The sequence below is a fragment of the Metarhizium album genome (genome assembly GCF_000804445.1).
Source record: "Metarhizium album ARSEF 1941 chromosome Unknown scaffold_3, whole genome shotgun sequence".
NCBI lineage: Eukaryota > Fungi > Ascomycota > Sordariomycetes > Hypocreales > Clavicipitaceae > Metarhizium > Metarhizium album.
Window position 1 is genome coordinate 1,730,258 of NW_024467577.1, and position 13,658 is coordinate 1,743,915.

The 13,658-nt window shown below is 46.0% G+C and overlaps 3 protein-coding genes across 3 annotated transcripts; 2 read left to right on the forward strand and 1 right to left on the reverse strand.

Moving 5' to 3' along the window:
* Positions 1–1,809: 1,809 nt before the first annotated feature.
* Positions 1,810–3,832, forward strand: MAM_02285 (negative acting factor; the record flags this gene model as incomplete). The annotated part of the gene is made up of 4 exons (XM_040821084.1): positions 1,810–1,831; positions 1,977–2,599; positions 2,689–3,456; positions 3,551–3,832. The coding sequence occupies 4 exons, from the start codon at positions 1,810–1,812 to the stop codon at positions 3,830–3,832; spliced, it is 1,695 nt and encodes a 564-aa protein (XP_040681427.1).
* Positions 3,833–5,656: 1,824 nt separating this feature from the next.
* On the reverse strand, positions 5,657–6,421 carry MAM_02286 (uncharacterized protein; the record flags this gene model as incomplete). The annotated part of the gene is made up of 1 exon (XM_040821085.1): positions 5,657–6,421. One exon carries the CDS (start codon positions 6,419–6,421, stop codon positions 5,657–5,659), a length of 765 nt encoding a protein of 254 aa, XP_040681428.1.
* A 1,961-nt stretch (positions 6,422–8,382) lies between these two features.
* MAM_02287 (uncharacterized protein) lies at positions 8,383–9,540 on the forward strand (the record flags this gene model as incomplete). The annotated part of the gene is made up of 1 exon (XM_040821086.1): positions 8,383–9,540. One exon carries the CDS (start codon positions 8,383–8,385, stop codon positions 9,538–9,540), a length of 1,158 nt encoding a protein of 385 aa, XP_040681429.1.
* Positions 9,541–13,658: the final 4,118 nt, after the last annotated feature.

The following is a 13,658-nucleotide window of genomic DNA, read 5'->3' on the forward strand; positions in this document are numbered from 1 at the left end:
AATGGACTTAGTAAGTAAGATAGAGCCTACGATCACCTACTTCGGTATGTAGTCTTTGAGACCTTTTTGACCTCAATTTTGACCCTGTCAATCACGCCGCGTCATTTTGCGTCAGCATTCCATATCCTGTGAGCCAACAATACACAAGAGGGTTCTAGCTCACTTGTCAGCTATAACCGATGGACGAATAACAAAACTGTGATTTTTACAGCTTCTTTTTGATACTCCAATTGACGGTCGATTAAATAGCTCAAAGAAGGGCGTTCAAGATGCTGTATTCAGACTTTATTCCAATCTTGGAGTTCCAATTCCCAGAACGAAATTGCAATATTCGGTGCTTGACAAGAAGGAAAACAAATCTTGGAATTTCTAGAGAGCGTTTCGTGCTACATCTGAGCAGTCAGGCACTAAATATGGCGAAACAACAGGAATGGTCTTGATAAGCACTGATAATGCCAACCTCGTCAGCTTGAAAGAACCAGCACGGATCGCAATTAGGGTGATCAATAGTGGCCTATCGGTCAGTGAAGATATCACATTCGAGACGTGGGCTGAAATATTTCGACGAGACGTTCCTGCCGGCCAGTATCATATTGAGGCTTGTGATGGGGCTGCTTTTGCTGCTGCTGCAGCACAGAGGATTTATGACTTGCGGCCTTCATCAAGGCTTAATCCCTTCTCGGACGAAAGCGATCATGGCGATACTGCTAGTATGAGTAACCCTAGCACACGGAACAGAGTCAGCTCGACGAATGGGAGAATGAGGATAACTTGAGGCTGCCTACAACGCCTGTAAGGTGAGCGATAAATTCAGTTCGATCGGGAGTAAGAAAAAGAAGGGCTCCAGATTATCACGTCACTAATTCGCCGAGATAATAAACTTGGCTTTTGTAGCCGCTCAGGCTAAACATCACTGGATCGAAAGGAAGGCTCCGGGTCATGAAGAGGTCAAGAAGGCGCTTGTGAGTTGCCGGGAGTTTCTTGGGGCGGAAAGAATCAATGGTATGCTGAAAACAATGATGTGGATAAAGAAAGACGTGCTGAATTCTATGATGTGGAATTTGCTTGATTCTGACGAGGCCAGGGATGCGTGGATACGCTCGAATTTTGGCGATAATTTGGTGCGATGTTGTAATTTTGTCCGTTATGAGGTGATCGTGACTTGAAATATCATAAGCTAGCAAGAAACTGCGGAGCAGCTGCATTGAACAATAACAGCCGCTTTCTTCGCATTCAACAACAAATCTACCATTTTCATCATCAGAAGCACGTACATGAATGTTGCTCCCAAAGCCATTTGGCTCGATCTGGTCACGCAAATCGGCTGCCGAAAATGCCCCAACCACTCTTCATCCAGGAAGGCCCCACACTAAGATCTTACGTACTAGGCGGTGCTAGGGTGGCACTTGGAGGTCAGCCCCCTCCGTCTTTGCCGAATCATGACAGAGATCTGCTGTTCCGGCTGCTCAAGTACTTGTCAACAACAATGGGCGCGTGCACCCGGACTGCGCGCAGCCGCCACATCATGCTCAACGTTTGGCTGACGGCAGGGAGCGCCGTGGTGGCGCGGATGAAAATGCCACGGTCGATCGATTGGCGGATCCCGTCGTTTGACGCCAACAACTCACGGCGGCTCCTCTTGCTGAACAAAAGCTCGCGACATCCTGTGCTCGCGTTATGACGCGCAATCCCCCGCCCTCTCCTCCCCTAGTCATCGTCCCGTGTCGCGGGAGCGCACTCTTGCCATTTTTCGGAGTGGTCCAGTCTTGTTATGCCTTATCACGGAAGAAGGTCGGGAGCGTGTCACTCATGCCGAATTCGCAAAATCAAGGTACGTACGTCTTGTTGAGCAAGTCGACCAGCGCCGGACAGACATTGGATTGGACGTTGCTCACCCGATGTGTTGGCTTCGTCCTAGTGTGACGAGTCGAGGCCGACCTGCAACCAATGCATCAGATCGCGACGACAATGTCCAGGATACCATGGGAGCTACGAGAAGCGGCGCGACGAGAAGCACGACACGGACCCAGCCACGAGCGCCGCGAGATATCAAACACCAATGCCACCGGATCTCGGGTCAGTATGCAGACATCTCGACGACATGCCCGTCAATCGAGCAATTGTATCGCAGCCTCACCTGTCTGCCGAGGCCATAGCGCCTTGCTATTTCCATTTCAACTTCATTGTCACGCCACACCAGCGCATCATTCGCGGCTTCAACGAGTATCTGGCTCTCATTGCCGCCAAAGGATCTCAACTCCCCCAGTTCGAGCATGTCTTCAACGCTTGTGCCATGGCGTCGCTCAGCCAGCAGGCTGCCGATGGTCGCCGCCTTAGGTCGAAAGCTCTCGAGAGCTACACAAGCGCTCTGGCAGCGACTTCTACTGCATTGTGGGATCCGGCACAGACCCTACAGGACGAGACATTGGCTTCTGTGCTCTTGCTGGCTCTTTTCGAGAACATAACGGCTGCAAGTTCTAGTTTGATAGGATGGTATTCGCACATAGAAGCCGCCGTGCGGATCGTCAAGGCGAGGGGAAGCAAACAACGCCACACAAAGCTCGGGTCAGACATGTTTGTTGCTGTTCGAACATTCATGGTATGTTGGTCTCTGATCGTGAAGCATGCCACCCCCCCCACGGAGTACTCCGTAGACATGGGTGTTTTCTGACCGAATTCGGCTCACAGATAATTCATTCGCTCACCACTGGCAGCTCGCTGGCCTCAGGGTTTACTTGGTGTACGGCCGATTCCACGTACGACAACTATGCTTCTCAATGCGAACAGTTTTGTGTCCATACCGCAGAGCTCAACGCTCATGCCAATGGGCTGCTGGCAAGTATTTCGATGACACCGAAAGACATGGACCAGGTAAAGGGCGTTATTCAGCAGTGTCACAGCCTTGACCAACACTTTGTTCGCTGGGCCGACGCCGTACCGGAGGAGTTTAGATGGGAGACTATTGATTGGCAAGTCTACGTGCCACACGACGACTACGCCAATGCCGACGTATTCCCAGGACGCGTCGACGTATACGCCGACTCCTGGATAGCGGTTGTGTGGACCATGGCCCGTTGGTCGAGAATAGTCCTCTTGTCAGTCCTTGTCCGGGCTACCGCGTGGCTCCATTTGCCCAAGGACTACCGCTCGACGCAGGAATACGCCACGGCTGCGAGACTTTGTACCGAGACTATTACAGACGTGATTGCGTCGGTCCCCTACCAACTTGGCTACGTCTCCAACCCTCACAGGTCGTCAGCTAAAGCTAGGCAGGGCGGCGGAAAGCATGGCGACAGCACCGTGCAGAGAAGTATGGCTGCCGTGCTCCTGGCTTGGGCCCTCAATGGCGTACAGAGTCAAGATCACGTAACTGAAGCTCAGCGGATCTGGATTAAAGGTCGCCTCAACGTGATTGGTACCCATCTTGGAATTGGCTATGGAACATTATTAGCCAAGGTATGAAAGTATCACATAGTCTCCCTTGACACTGCCAGGGTGCTGACTCCCTGTCTAGCGTCATTGTTGCTAACTCTTGATGGCTGTTGCGCAGTTGAATGTCCGAACACCTTCCATGATGATACGTCGAGACCGTCTGCTATCCAAACTGCATAGCTTGAGTTCTGCCAATGCCATCGACGAGGACGAGCCAAACATACACGCCGACGATGGCATTTATTCCAGTACAAGCGAAGATCAAACTGCCACACAAAAACAGTTTATTGAACGTCGGGTCACAGAATTGATAGCCAGCGCGATGGGAGAAAAGCCAGAAGTCGACGAATGGACTGTGCGAACCCTTTTGCAATTGCCTCAAGATATCATGGGTACCTGAGACCGGACCGTGACGGCTTCCACCGGCAACGAGAATTCAAAGCTGACATGTGCTGGGCTCCAACTGTTGATTCAGTTCTGCGGTGCAGGACTCGGCAGGTGCCATGGCACTAACAACCCAGGTCCCTGGACTAGTGGGTGGAATGTGGTCCTTTGAAAAAGGCTTGGACCAGCGACGAACATGCAAGCCCTCGTACCACGGAGTTGACTGCGAGCTCGCTCTATCCGGGTGCCACGGCGATACACAGAGCCCGTGTCGTGCCCACGCACAACAATGACGTTACGCAATCCCAAGACGGCCCGGATCTCATTGCACGTCGATTGGAGATTGGTCCAAGGCAACATTAACCTCGGCATGCACAAGTACAGCACCTGAAAAGGACACAACACCGAACAAGTAGTATCTGGCAAAACACATTGGAAACATGAGCTTGAGCGAATGCAGAACGCCGTACCTCTAAACTCATCTCCCCAGGCGCCGGCAGCATTCTCGTGATGGTATGCCCGTCCCTGTACATGCTTTAATAATCTTTAAGCTCCTCTTGAGTCGTCTTCGGTTACTGCTCGGATTGGTTGGGCTTCTAGAAATCTCGCCAAACCTCGTTCGCCACAGCGGACGAGTCACAAATATACATGTTCTCCTAATCCGAAAAGATGGAAAGTCCGCGTAATACCTCTGCGATACGGGATTCAACAAGATAGGCTGGGTTTTTGAGGCTCCTGGATAGGGTCGCGATTACTGCCGTTCGCATTTCCCAATGACTTGACTGCTTGGCACACTCGATCTCTATAGAGAGGCTTGCTTTTTTCAGCCTAAATATTGTTTAGGTCGGCGTTGCCTGTGTCTATGCAGGCTAGGAGCGTAATCGCACAAAGCAATACGTATCTAAGTAGCACAGTGCCGAGCTTTTAGGGTTTGCATGCTGCTCTGCTCGGCTGTGAGGCGGTCGCTGCGCTAGACTAGTCACCTACTTAGGCAGGGAAGCTTCATCTACTAACGTATGGTTTGCACAAGCAGCTGCTTGTACTGGCGGATCTTCCGGTCTATCGATGTAGTAGGCACACCTTTGCATTACATCGGCGGAAATAAGCGGATTTTGTCTGCACCACCCAAAAACTATACTTCTATAAGGTTCATTAAATAGGTCCTAAAAGTCCTAGAGCTTATTAGCAGGGATAGCGTCTTAATAGCTGCCTTAGCGCTAGATGTAGCTTAAACTTATAGTATAGATATGTTAAGGACTAGCCTTACAGGCAACTGCGTGTAAGCGTTACTAGTATTAACTATAAACTTAAGGGAAAGGAGAAGAAAAGGAGAAGCTCTCTGTCCCCTCATTTCACGCTATTATATATACATAGGTCCGATGTACACCTAATAAGTACTTAAGTATTCGACAAGTATCCAACAAGGCACCGACACAGTGCCTTGTGTACACTCGAGCCTACAGCTCGAGTCCATTACATACTTCCCTCGTTCCCGCGGGCCTGCGCTCGCGCGTGCATGCATGCACAGTCGCAAGTGGGGAAGGCAGGGGTGAGCGTGCGGGGTTCATTCACCCCGGCAACTCTGCGCCCCGGCCTCTTGTTTTTTGTGCGCAGTGCGTGTCCGGCTCACCCCCGCTTCGCAAACAGCTTGCCAACCTAACGCCACCTGTCATTGTTGTTTTTTCTTCAACTACCGCTATCCTCATCGTCGTGCAAGAAAAGATTCCGTTTTTTGAAGATTAGTACCGTCTCGCCCGCTCTCCGCTCCCGTTCCGCCGCCGCCCCGACCCGAATCATGTTGATGCTGTTTCCTGAACGTCTGTGTGGCCCCGAACCGAGTCTAGCCTCGGCCGCGTCTGTTGCGATACTTCTTTTCTAAGCGGAGCAACTCAATGTCCACGGCTATACTTCGCAACCTCTCAATCGCCGGATAGTATGCTGTACGAGAGACATCCCGACCGATAATCAAATCACGCATCTGTTTGTTTAAAGCCCGGCGGAGCTTTGCTAGCTGAACTGCGTCGGGCCAGTACATGGCTCCTGCAAGTGCCATTTTGTTCTCAAACCGAACGAAGAAGTCTGCAAACGGCTCGTTTGCGCGTTGTTCGATGTAATCCAATTCGGTGAGGGCTATGTCTTCCTGGTAAGGGTCCGCATATATACTAGACAGGTAGTTGAGAAACTCAGTTGGGTTGTAGTCCACAGATGCTCCTGACTTAAAGTAGGGAGCTACTTGGCCTTGAACCTTTGTGGAGAGATTCTGGAATATAAAATCCCACTGGTTGTGAGCATCGCCGATGAACGCCGCGTCAGCTACTAGCTTGTGCGACATAAGGCTTCGCCACGCAACGAACTTTGACTTGTTTCCGTTGAAGGGGGACCCCATTGGCTTCCGTCTTGGCTGGTATTCTGGCAGGACAGGGCGTGGGAGACTGTCTAACGTGCCGGATAATGCGAGGCACCGCTGCGTCAATTCGTGTATCTGTTGTGCTTGATTATTGACGACTTCCTGGAGGGCGGCTAGCTGGGCCTGGTGACTTGGAGGTGTTGCATCTCTTGGCGGTTGTGAGCTAGCCTCTGTTGGGCTTAAAAAACATTTGTCCATTGTGGTAGTTTTGAAGTTTATAGTATGTTAAGGACTAGCCTTACAGGCGACTGCGTGTAAGCGTTACTAGTGTTCGCTATAGACTCAGGGAGAGGGGAAAGAAAGAAGGAGGAGTTCTCTGTCCCCCCTTTTCTTACACTAATATATACATGTAGGTCCCGATGTGCATCCGAAAAGTATCCGACAAGGCACCGACACAGTGAATTGTTAATACTTAAGCTTATAGCACGAGTCTATTGCATGAGTCTAGTGCAGAGATTGTAGAGGGATCCTACATTTAATATAAATACAATAAAAATGCCTCCACAACACTCTTATCGCTTACTATCGTTGAAAGGGGCTTGTTTGTTTTAAGTAGTATTGTGTAAAGAGTAAGACCCACGAAGCGTGACTTACAGTAGCGCGTCACGCGACAGCTGTGCGGCGTCGGCAGGGGCTCTCACGCTCCCGGCAAGGCGCCCGAAAAAATAAGATGCGTGTGGGCGGCACGTCTCAGCAGTATGGGCGTAGGTCGATTTTTTTGTTTCCCAGTACAGGTGAATTTTGCAGAAAATAAAAAGTGGCCCACAAGCGCCCGGTGGCGTGGCCGGGCCGTCAATGGGGTCGGGGGGTCAGTGAGGCGGGCTGCGGCGACCAGCACAGCAGGCTGGCCGCTACCTGCCGTGGGGGGCCGGTGGCAGCCCTGCCCCAGCAGGGTAGGTAAAAAAAGAACAGTTGTTTACGGGCGCAAGTTCCCCTGTTGCCACAGGCCTGTACTTAGATTCTGCAGGCGGGCGCGGCAGCGCAAAGAAAAGATCTATGCCTTGCCTTGCTATACAAGCAGCGCTAGGGAGGGGCAGGCTACCCTACAGCGCAGCTACTCTGCACTACATTACATCCCCCACCTAGCACCCCACGCTATGCTACCTACCCTATAGCAGAGGGGTGTAGGGTATCTGCCTACTCTAGAGCACGCTGCAGCAAGTATAGCGTATATATCTATAGTAATAGAGTCCTCTGCGTTAAAACAATAATAAGCAAGTTATTATAAGTAGATAATATTGTAGAGAACTATATAGAGGCTAAAAAATACATTTATACTAAGAATGTCCCCTAACCTAAGTGTTATAAGCTAAGGAACTAATAACTACTAAAACTAGACCTTCTGTACTATTACATTAGCAGGGGGGAACGCTCCCACTATAACAACTACATGCCCGGCCCCTGTATCCACACGCGACCAACCCGCTCGCTCACTCTAGACCTATCTACGCATTTCTGCAACAACTATCCAACTAGTAATCTGTATGCTGCGGGGGTATAGGGTAGGTACAGGGCAGGGCAGGGCAGGTACAGGGCAGGGGACGCTTATGTGCAGGGTGGGCGCTGAGGTGTAGGGTAGGTGCAGGGTAGGCGCCTTCCCTGCAGGGCACCTTTGCGCGCTATTTCCTCGCCCTAGCAGTCGTTCCGAGGCGTTTCAACGGTCGCAGGCGGGTCGCGGGGGCATGGCGAGTCGTCTGGGCCGGAAAATCAAAATGTGTGAGTGTGGGCGTTTTGGTTGTATGGGCGTGAGTCGATTTTTTTGTTTTGCCCTCCCCTCGATTTTCCCAACCAGTTGCAGTCACTCGGCTGGGTCGGGTAGTGGAGTAAACTCCAGGGCTCGTACCGCCCACAACATGTACCTAGGTATTCCGTACTTTACATACCACACAAGCATGCAATATATACAGTTCGAACAGTGCCTCCGGGTCAAGACTAGGCTAAAAGCATGACACGAAGACTACTCCGTACGCAATCAAACAATCCCCGAGACACTTTCGACATATTCCCGCACCCAATCAGACTGGGAACGCGGTCATACTGAACACTCCAATAATCCCATCTTCAATAATCCACCCACCAGGCCACCTTTGGCATTCGATCCCTCTTAAAAAGACACATTAAGACCCGCGAGCCAACACTTTGCGAAAATTTCAACGACAATGTCTTCTCCACGACGTAGGGTAGACCAGGAGCTGGATGACACTCCTAGGCTTGACCCTGACGATGTCGACGTACAAATCGCGGTGTCAAGCGCAGTTGGTAGTGGCGCTTACTACGCCTCTATACCTAAACTTAAAGGCTCAAGCAACTGGGCTGAATGGGATGAAGCTCTCAACGTTGCTGCTATGGGTGAATTCGTGATCCCAATCCTTGACGGCTTGCAACAGCCATCTCCTCCAGCAGAACCCTGCTCAGGTACCGCCTGGAACAATTATGTGCAACAACTTGCATACTGGCAACGACGCAACTACAACCTGATGGCTGGCATACGCAGGTCGTGCACCCCATATATGGCTGAGAAGATAAGAAGCGAAACAATGGCCTATAAAGCATATATGACACTACACAAACACAGCCAGCGACGCGGAGCAAATATACTCGGCGAAATTATTGGTTTCACCACAGACAACCTACAGAAGCACAGTGATGTGCAAGACTTTGTACAGGCCTTCAGGGAAAAGTTACACAATCTTGAGCGCATGCAACTAAACTGGACAATGCCTAAGGAGCTCTGTCAGCTACTGTTCCTTATCAACCTAGATGACACCTTCAGCACCTTTCGATCGCGAGTATACCAACAGTACAGGATAGCAGGCGTCGGCAATGGTGCAGACATCACGCTAGACCAGCTAATAGAACTTGCCCAGGACGAACATCAGCGTCTAGAGACCGAAAAGAGACTCTCCAGCCGCAGCGGAAGCGCAATCGTCGATCCTTCAGTGTACCTTGCCCAAGGCAGTACAGGCTACAAGCACAGAAGGGATACGACAGGGGCAAACCAACCACCATGGAAGCGAACAAAGCTCACCAAACCCAGTGACTATAAGGGGCCTTATCAGAAAGTCTGTACTATACATGGGTGGCTGCCCACCCCCGGAAGTCACAATGACAGCGAGTGCAACACTCGGAACAAGCAACGAGCCTTGAAGGCCGCCAGAGAACAACGCCCAACAGCGTATAACCCTGAAGCAGACATCCCTCAAGACACTAATGCTGAAGCGTTCCTGGCGTGGCCAGGCGCCGAGCTGGGGCTAAGCCAGCACACCCTAGAGACAGGGATAAAAGGTGTAACTTGCGGAGAAAGGACGCGTCTCTAGCAAGAAGACGCATCAAGGGGATGTTAAAGCTGGACAGACAGCAAAGCAGATGCTTGGTGCCATTTTGTACAGCCTTGTAGAGGTCATCAAAGCTGCTATAGCCCGGCGAGGGCGGCAAATTTAAGGGCGGATTTGAGGTGTTGTGAGGGCCTTCGTCAGGCATCGTGATGTTGTTGAAGGAAAAAGCTGCTGCCTGTTGAAAAATTCGTACGGCTGCAGCATTATTCAATGACGCTTTTTGGAGTTGAGTAAAGCTGCTATACCTTTAAAAGTAAGCTAGATTTTTTAAGAGCTATTTGCCTCTTTAAAATATAGCTAGTAAAGCTAGTAATAACTATATATATATAGAAGATAAGCAGCGTCTAGCTAGTATAGAGCTAGAGCTAGCTTAAGAAGTAGAAATAGTAGTAAGTAGAGTTTTTCTTTTTATTAAAGAGTTTTCTAAGTTTAATATAGAAAGTAAATATACTAGTTATATAGCTTTATAGCTATCTAGAGTAATTAATATATATATTAATTACTATTTATTAATTACCCTAGATAGCCAGCTTTAGCTCTATGCTAGCTAGAGTCTGCCTGTCTTCTATACGTAATTATTGCCAGCTTTGCCAGCTGTATTCTAGAGGGGCAAACAGCTCTTATAAATCTATCCTGCTTCTAGCTTTATGCTAAGGCTATCTTGCTTCTGCCTACTTATCTTTTATATTCTTTAGTTTCTAATTGTCCCTTCTCTCTAGAGATAAAGTCTATCTTAGTATAATATGTTTTTTATTACTTTCTTAGGGGTAGGCTAGCCTAGCTCTAGAGCATTATATAACTACTAGCGTAAATATTAAGTATTTAGCTATAATAGCTTATATATTTAGATTTCCCTTACTTTTATTTTATATATAATTTACCTCTTAGCTTTATAGCTAGCTATAGCTAGTATAGCTGCTATACTAAACTTAAGCTCTTATTAACTATAAAGCTAGCTAGACTCCCTCTAACTTTCTTCTCTTTTTTCTTTCTCTTTTAAGCTTCTATTACAATATAATATAAGGCCTAGATGCAAAACAGCAGCAGGCAGGGTTTTTCTTCCTAGTTAGAGGGTTTTCCAGGCCTAAAATAAGGAGCAGATGTACTAGTTATATAGCTATAATAGCTATCTAGGGTAATAAATATATATATTTATTTTATACTAGCTCTAACTTTAGAGAGTGTGATGGACTGGCCCTATTGGGCCATAGCGGGTGCCAGCCGCAGTCATCCCAGCGATGCTGGAGCCCTTGACCGTTGAGTCAAAAGGGTACGTATTAAACAAGCTGCCCACAGCTTGCTCCCCACAGCTTGCTCAATTTAAACAAGCTGCCCACAGCTTGCTCAATCTGGCACTATATAGGTCGCGGCACGGGCTTATGTCCCCTATCGCGCATCGCATTGCGCATCTATTCCATTAAGGTCGAGCATAGCTCAGACTATAACAGAGAGTTATTAATCTTTATTAGTAGCTATTACTATATTTACTTTCTAGTCTTTTAATATAAGTAAAGTTATAGTAAGTCTAAGCTAGTATTAGCTTAATCTCTATATAGTAGCTAACTAGTATAAAGACCTCTAGTGCCTTTAAAGGCAAAATAATAACTAAGTCTTAGTTCTAAAAGTTGCTAGTAAGTTAGTATATATTCTTTATACTGCCTTTATTCTAGCTCTAACTTAGTATATAGCTTAGTCTAGCTTATAAAGTTATTTATATATTATATATTACTTAAATCTTAGCTACTACTACTACTACTAGCTTAGAGCTAAATAAGCTCTAGGCCTATTTCTACTAAGAGATTATTAAGTTAAAGAAATATATATTTAATACTCTAGATAGCTGTATAGCTATATAACTAGTACATCTGCTTCTTATTTTAGTCCTAGAAAACTCTCTAACTAGAAAGAAAAACCCTGCCTGCTGCTGTTTTGCATCTAGGCCTTATATTATATTATAATATAAAGCATTTCCTTCTTGTAACTAGTACTAAACTATATATTCCTACCTATTTATCCTCAACTTTATTACCTCAGTGTAATATATAACTGCTATATTACGTGCTAGCTTAATTTTCCCTAGCTCTAGAGCTCTGAGCTCTACTAGCTAATTTTTAAGGTAAGCTTAGCTTAATTCTACCTCTTAATTACATAATAAGGTTTATAGGTTAACTAAATTTCTAGGTAACTAGGCCGAAAATTTAAGTGCCTCTGGCCGGGTTCGAACCGGCTCCCTGCGGCCGTTAGGGCTCTATAGCGCTTTAACTACTGCGCTACAGAGGCAAAATAAATATAAAGTATATATATATAGATAACGTGCCGCCCCACTACATCGTCAGCCCTCTATTTTTGTTATATTGCAACAACGCAATTAATGCATAAGGCCTTTTTTTAACTATTAATAACTCTATTAACTTAAGCTCTTTTAACTCTAAATTTATATTATAGCACCTACTAATATTGCTTATAAGAATAGAATTAAAGCTTCTATTAAAGACATTTATTCTAGCCTCTTAGAAGTCTAAGCAGCTTAAAATTATACTATTTCTTAAATAACTCTTTATAAGCAACTTAGTAGTTATTAATTAATTTAAGAGGCTAAGGTAAGCTCTTAATAACTATTAAAAAAACAAGAGAAAGACTTAGTTAATTAAATTATATATAAGAAAGAAGCTAGAAGGCTGCCTAGTGTTAAGGACTAGCCTTACAGGCTACTGCATGTAAGCATTACTAGTATTAACTATAAACTTAAGGAGAGAAAAGAGGGAAAGAAGAAGCTCTCTGTCCCCCCTTTTCTGCCTATTATATATATATAGATTTAATATATATCTAAAGCGTATTTAATAAGTCACTAATATAGTACTTTATACCTACTTAAGCCTACAGCTTAAGTTTATTATATACTCTCCTTTTAGTAGGTTTGTCTGTATTGCTGCTGTATAGCAAGAGCAGATATATAGTGCTAATCCCCCTAGCAACTATATATCTCTGCTCTATATTTTTTGCGCGTAGTATATGCTTAATATGCCTCTACTTTATAAATAGTTTAGCAACTCTATACTGCTTATTCTTATTGTTTTCTTCCTAATATATATTACTAATACTCTTTTTATGCAACTAAAAACTTTTTGTCTCTAAAGATTACTACTACTGCTGCCTGCCTCTCTTTCTGTTTTGCCTCTATTTTGCCTCTACTGCTCTAAGCACTATATAGTTTATACTATACAGCTAATTTAGTTTTAGTAAGGCTGCTGCTAGCACGCTCTCTCCCCTGCCCCTACTGCCTCTACTATAACGCTTTAACGCCTGCTATATAGGCAAGTATGCTATAGAAGGCAACTTTAATAATAACAACCTCTTTAATAGAGAGGAAGTTTTAGAAATATACATACTATATAAGCATAAGCTTATTAATACTAGCTCTACTAATTATATCCCTAGCTCTACTATAGCCTATAAGTAGTGCTACAAAATCTATAAGAAGTACGTCTAGAAGGCACACCTCTATGCCTTAAATTCTAAGCTACACTGCTAATAGAAAAAGGTGCAGCAAATTGCAAATGCTAGCAGGCATATTATATCTACTATACGTAAAAAGTTAAGTAAGAGCTCTAGTATACACGCTAAATTCTCTATATAGTTTAATTCTGCAACTAAAAAGTTTAATATATTGTTAAAGCAGGCCTATATTGCCCCTAGTTCTATCTGCTCTCTATATATGCTAGCTAATTTATTCTCTAGTAATACAGCTGCTAGCGCTAATTTACAAGCGCTAGCGCTTACTAGCGCGTTAATGCTCTTCTGCTGCAGGCACGCACTGCCTTCTAACTAGCAGATGCTAGTAAATTTTTTCTAGAGCTAAGCTACTATAGCTTAAAATATTAAGTAAATGCTATATAAGCAGCAGGCAGAGCAGGCAGAGTTGCGCTATAAGTATACTAACTAGTAGGAACTAACCTATACTTTAGTTAATATGCTTTGCAGAGAGGCAACTCTCTGTAGCTAATATATTTGCTCTTATACCTCTAAGACTCTAACTTATCTCTATAGTAGAGAAGAGAGTAGTTATAAAGGTAATAGTATTTAGAATACTATCCCCTCTC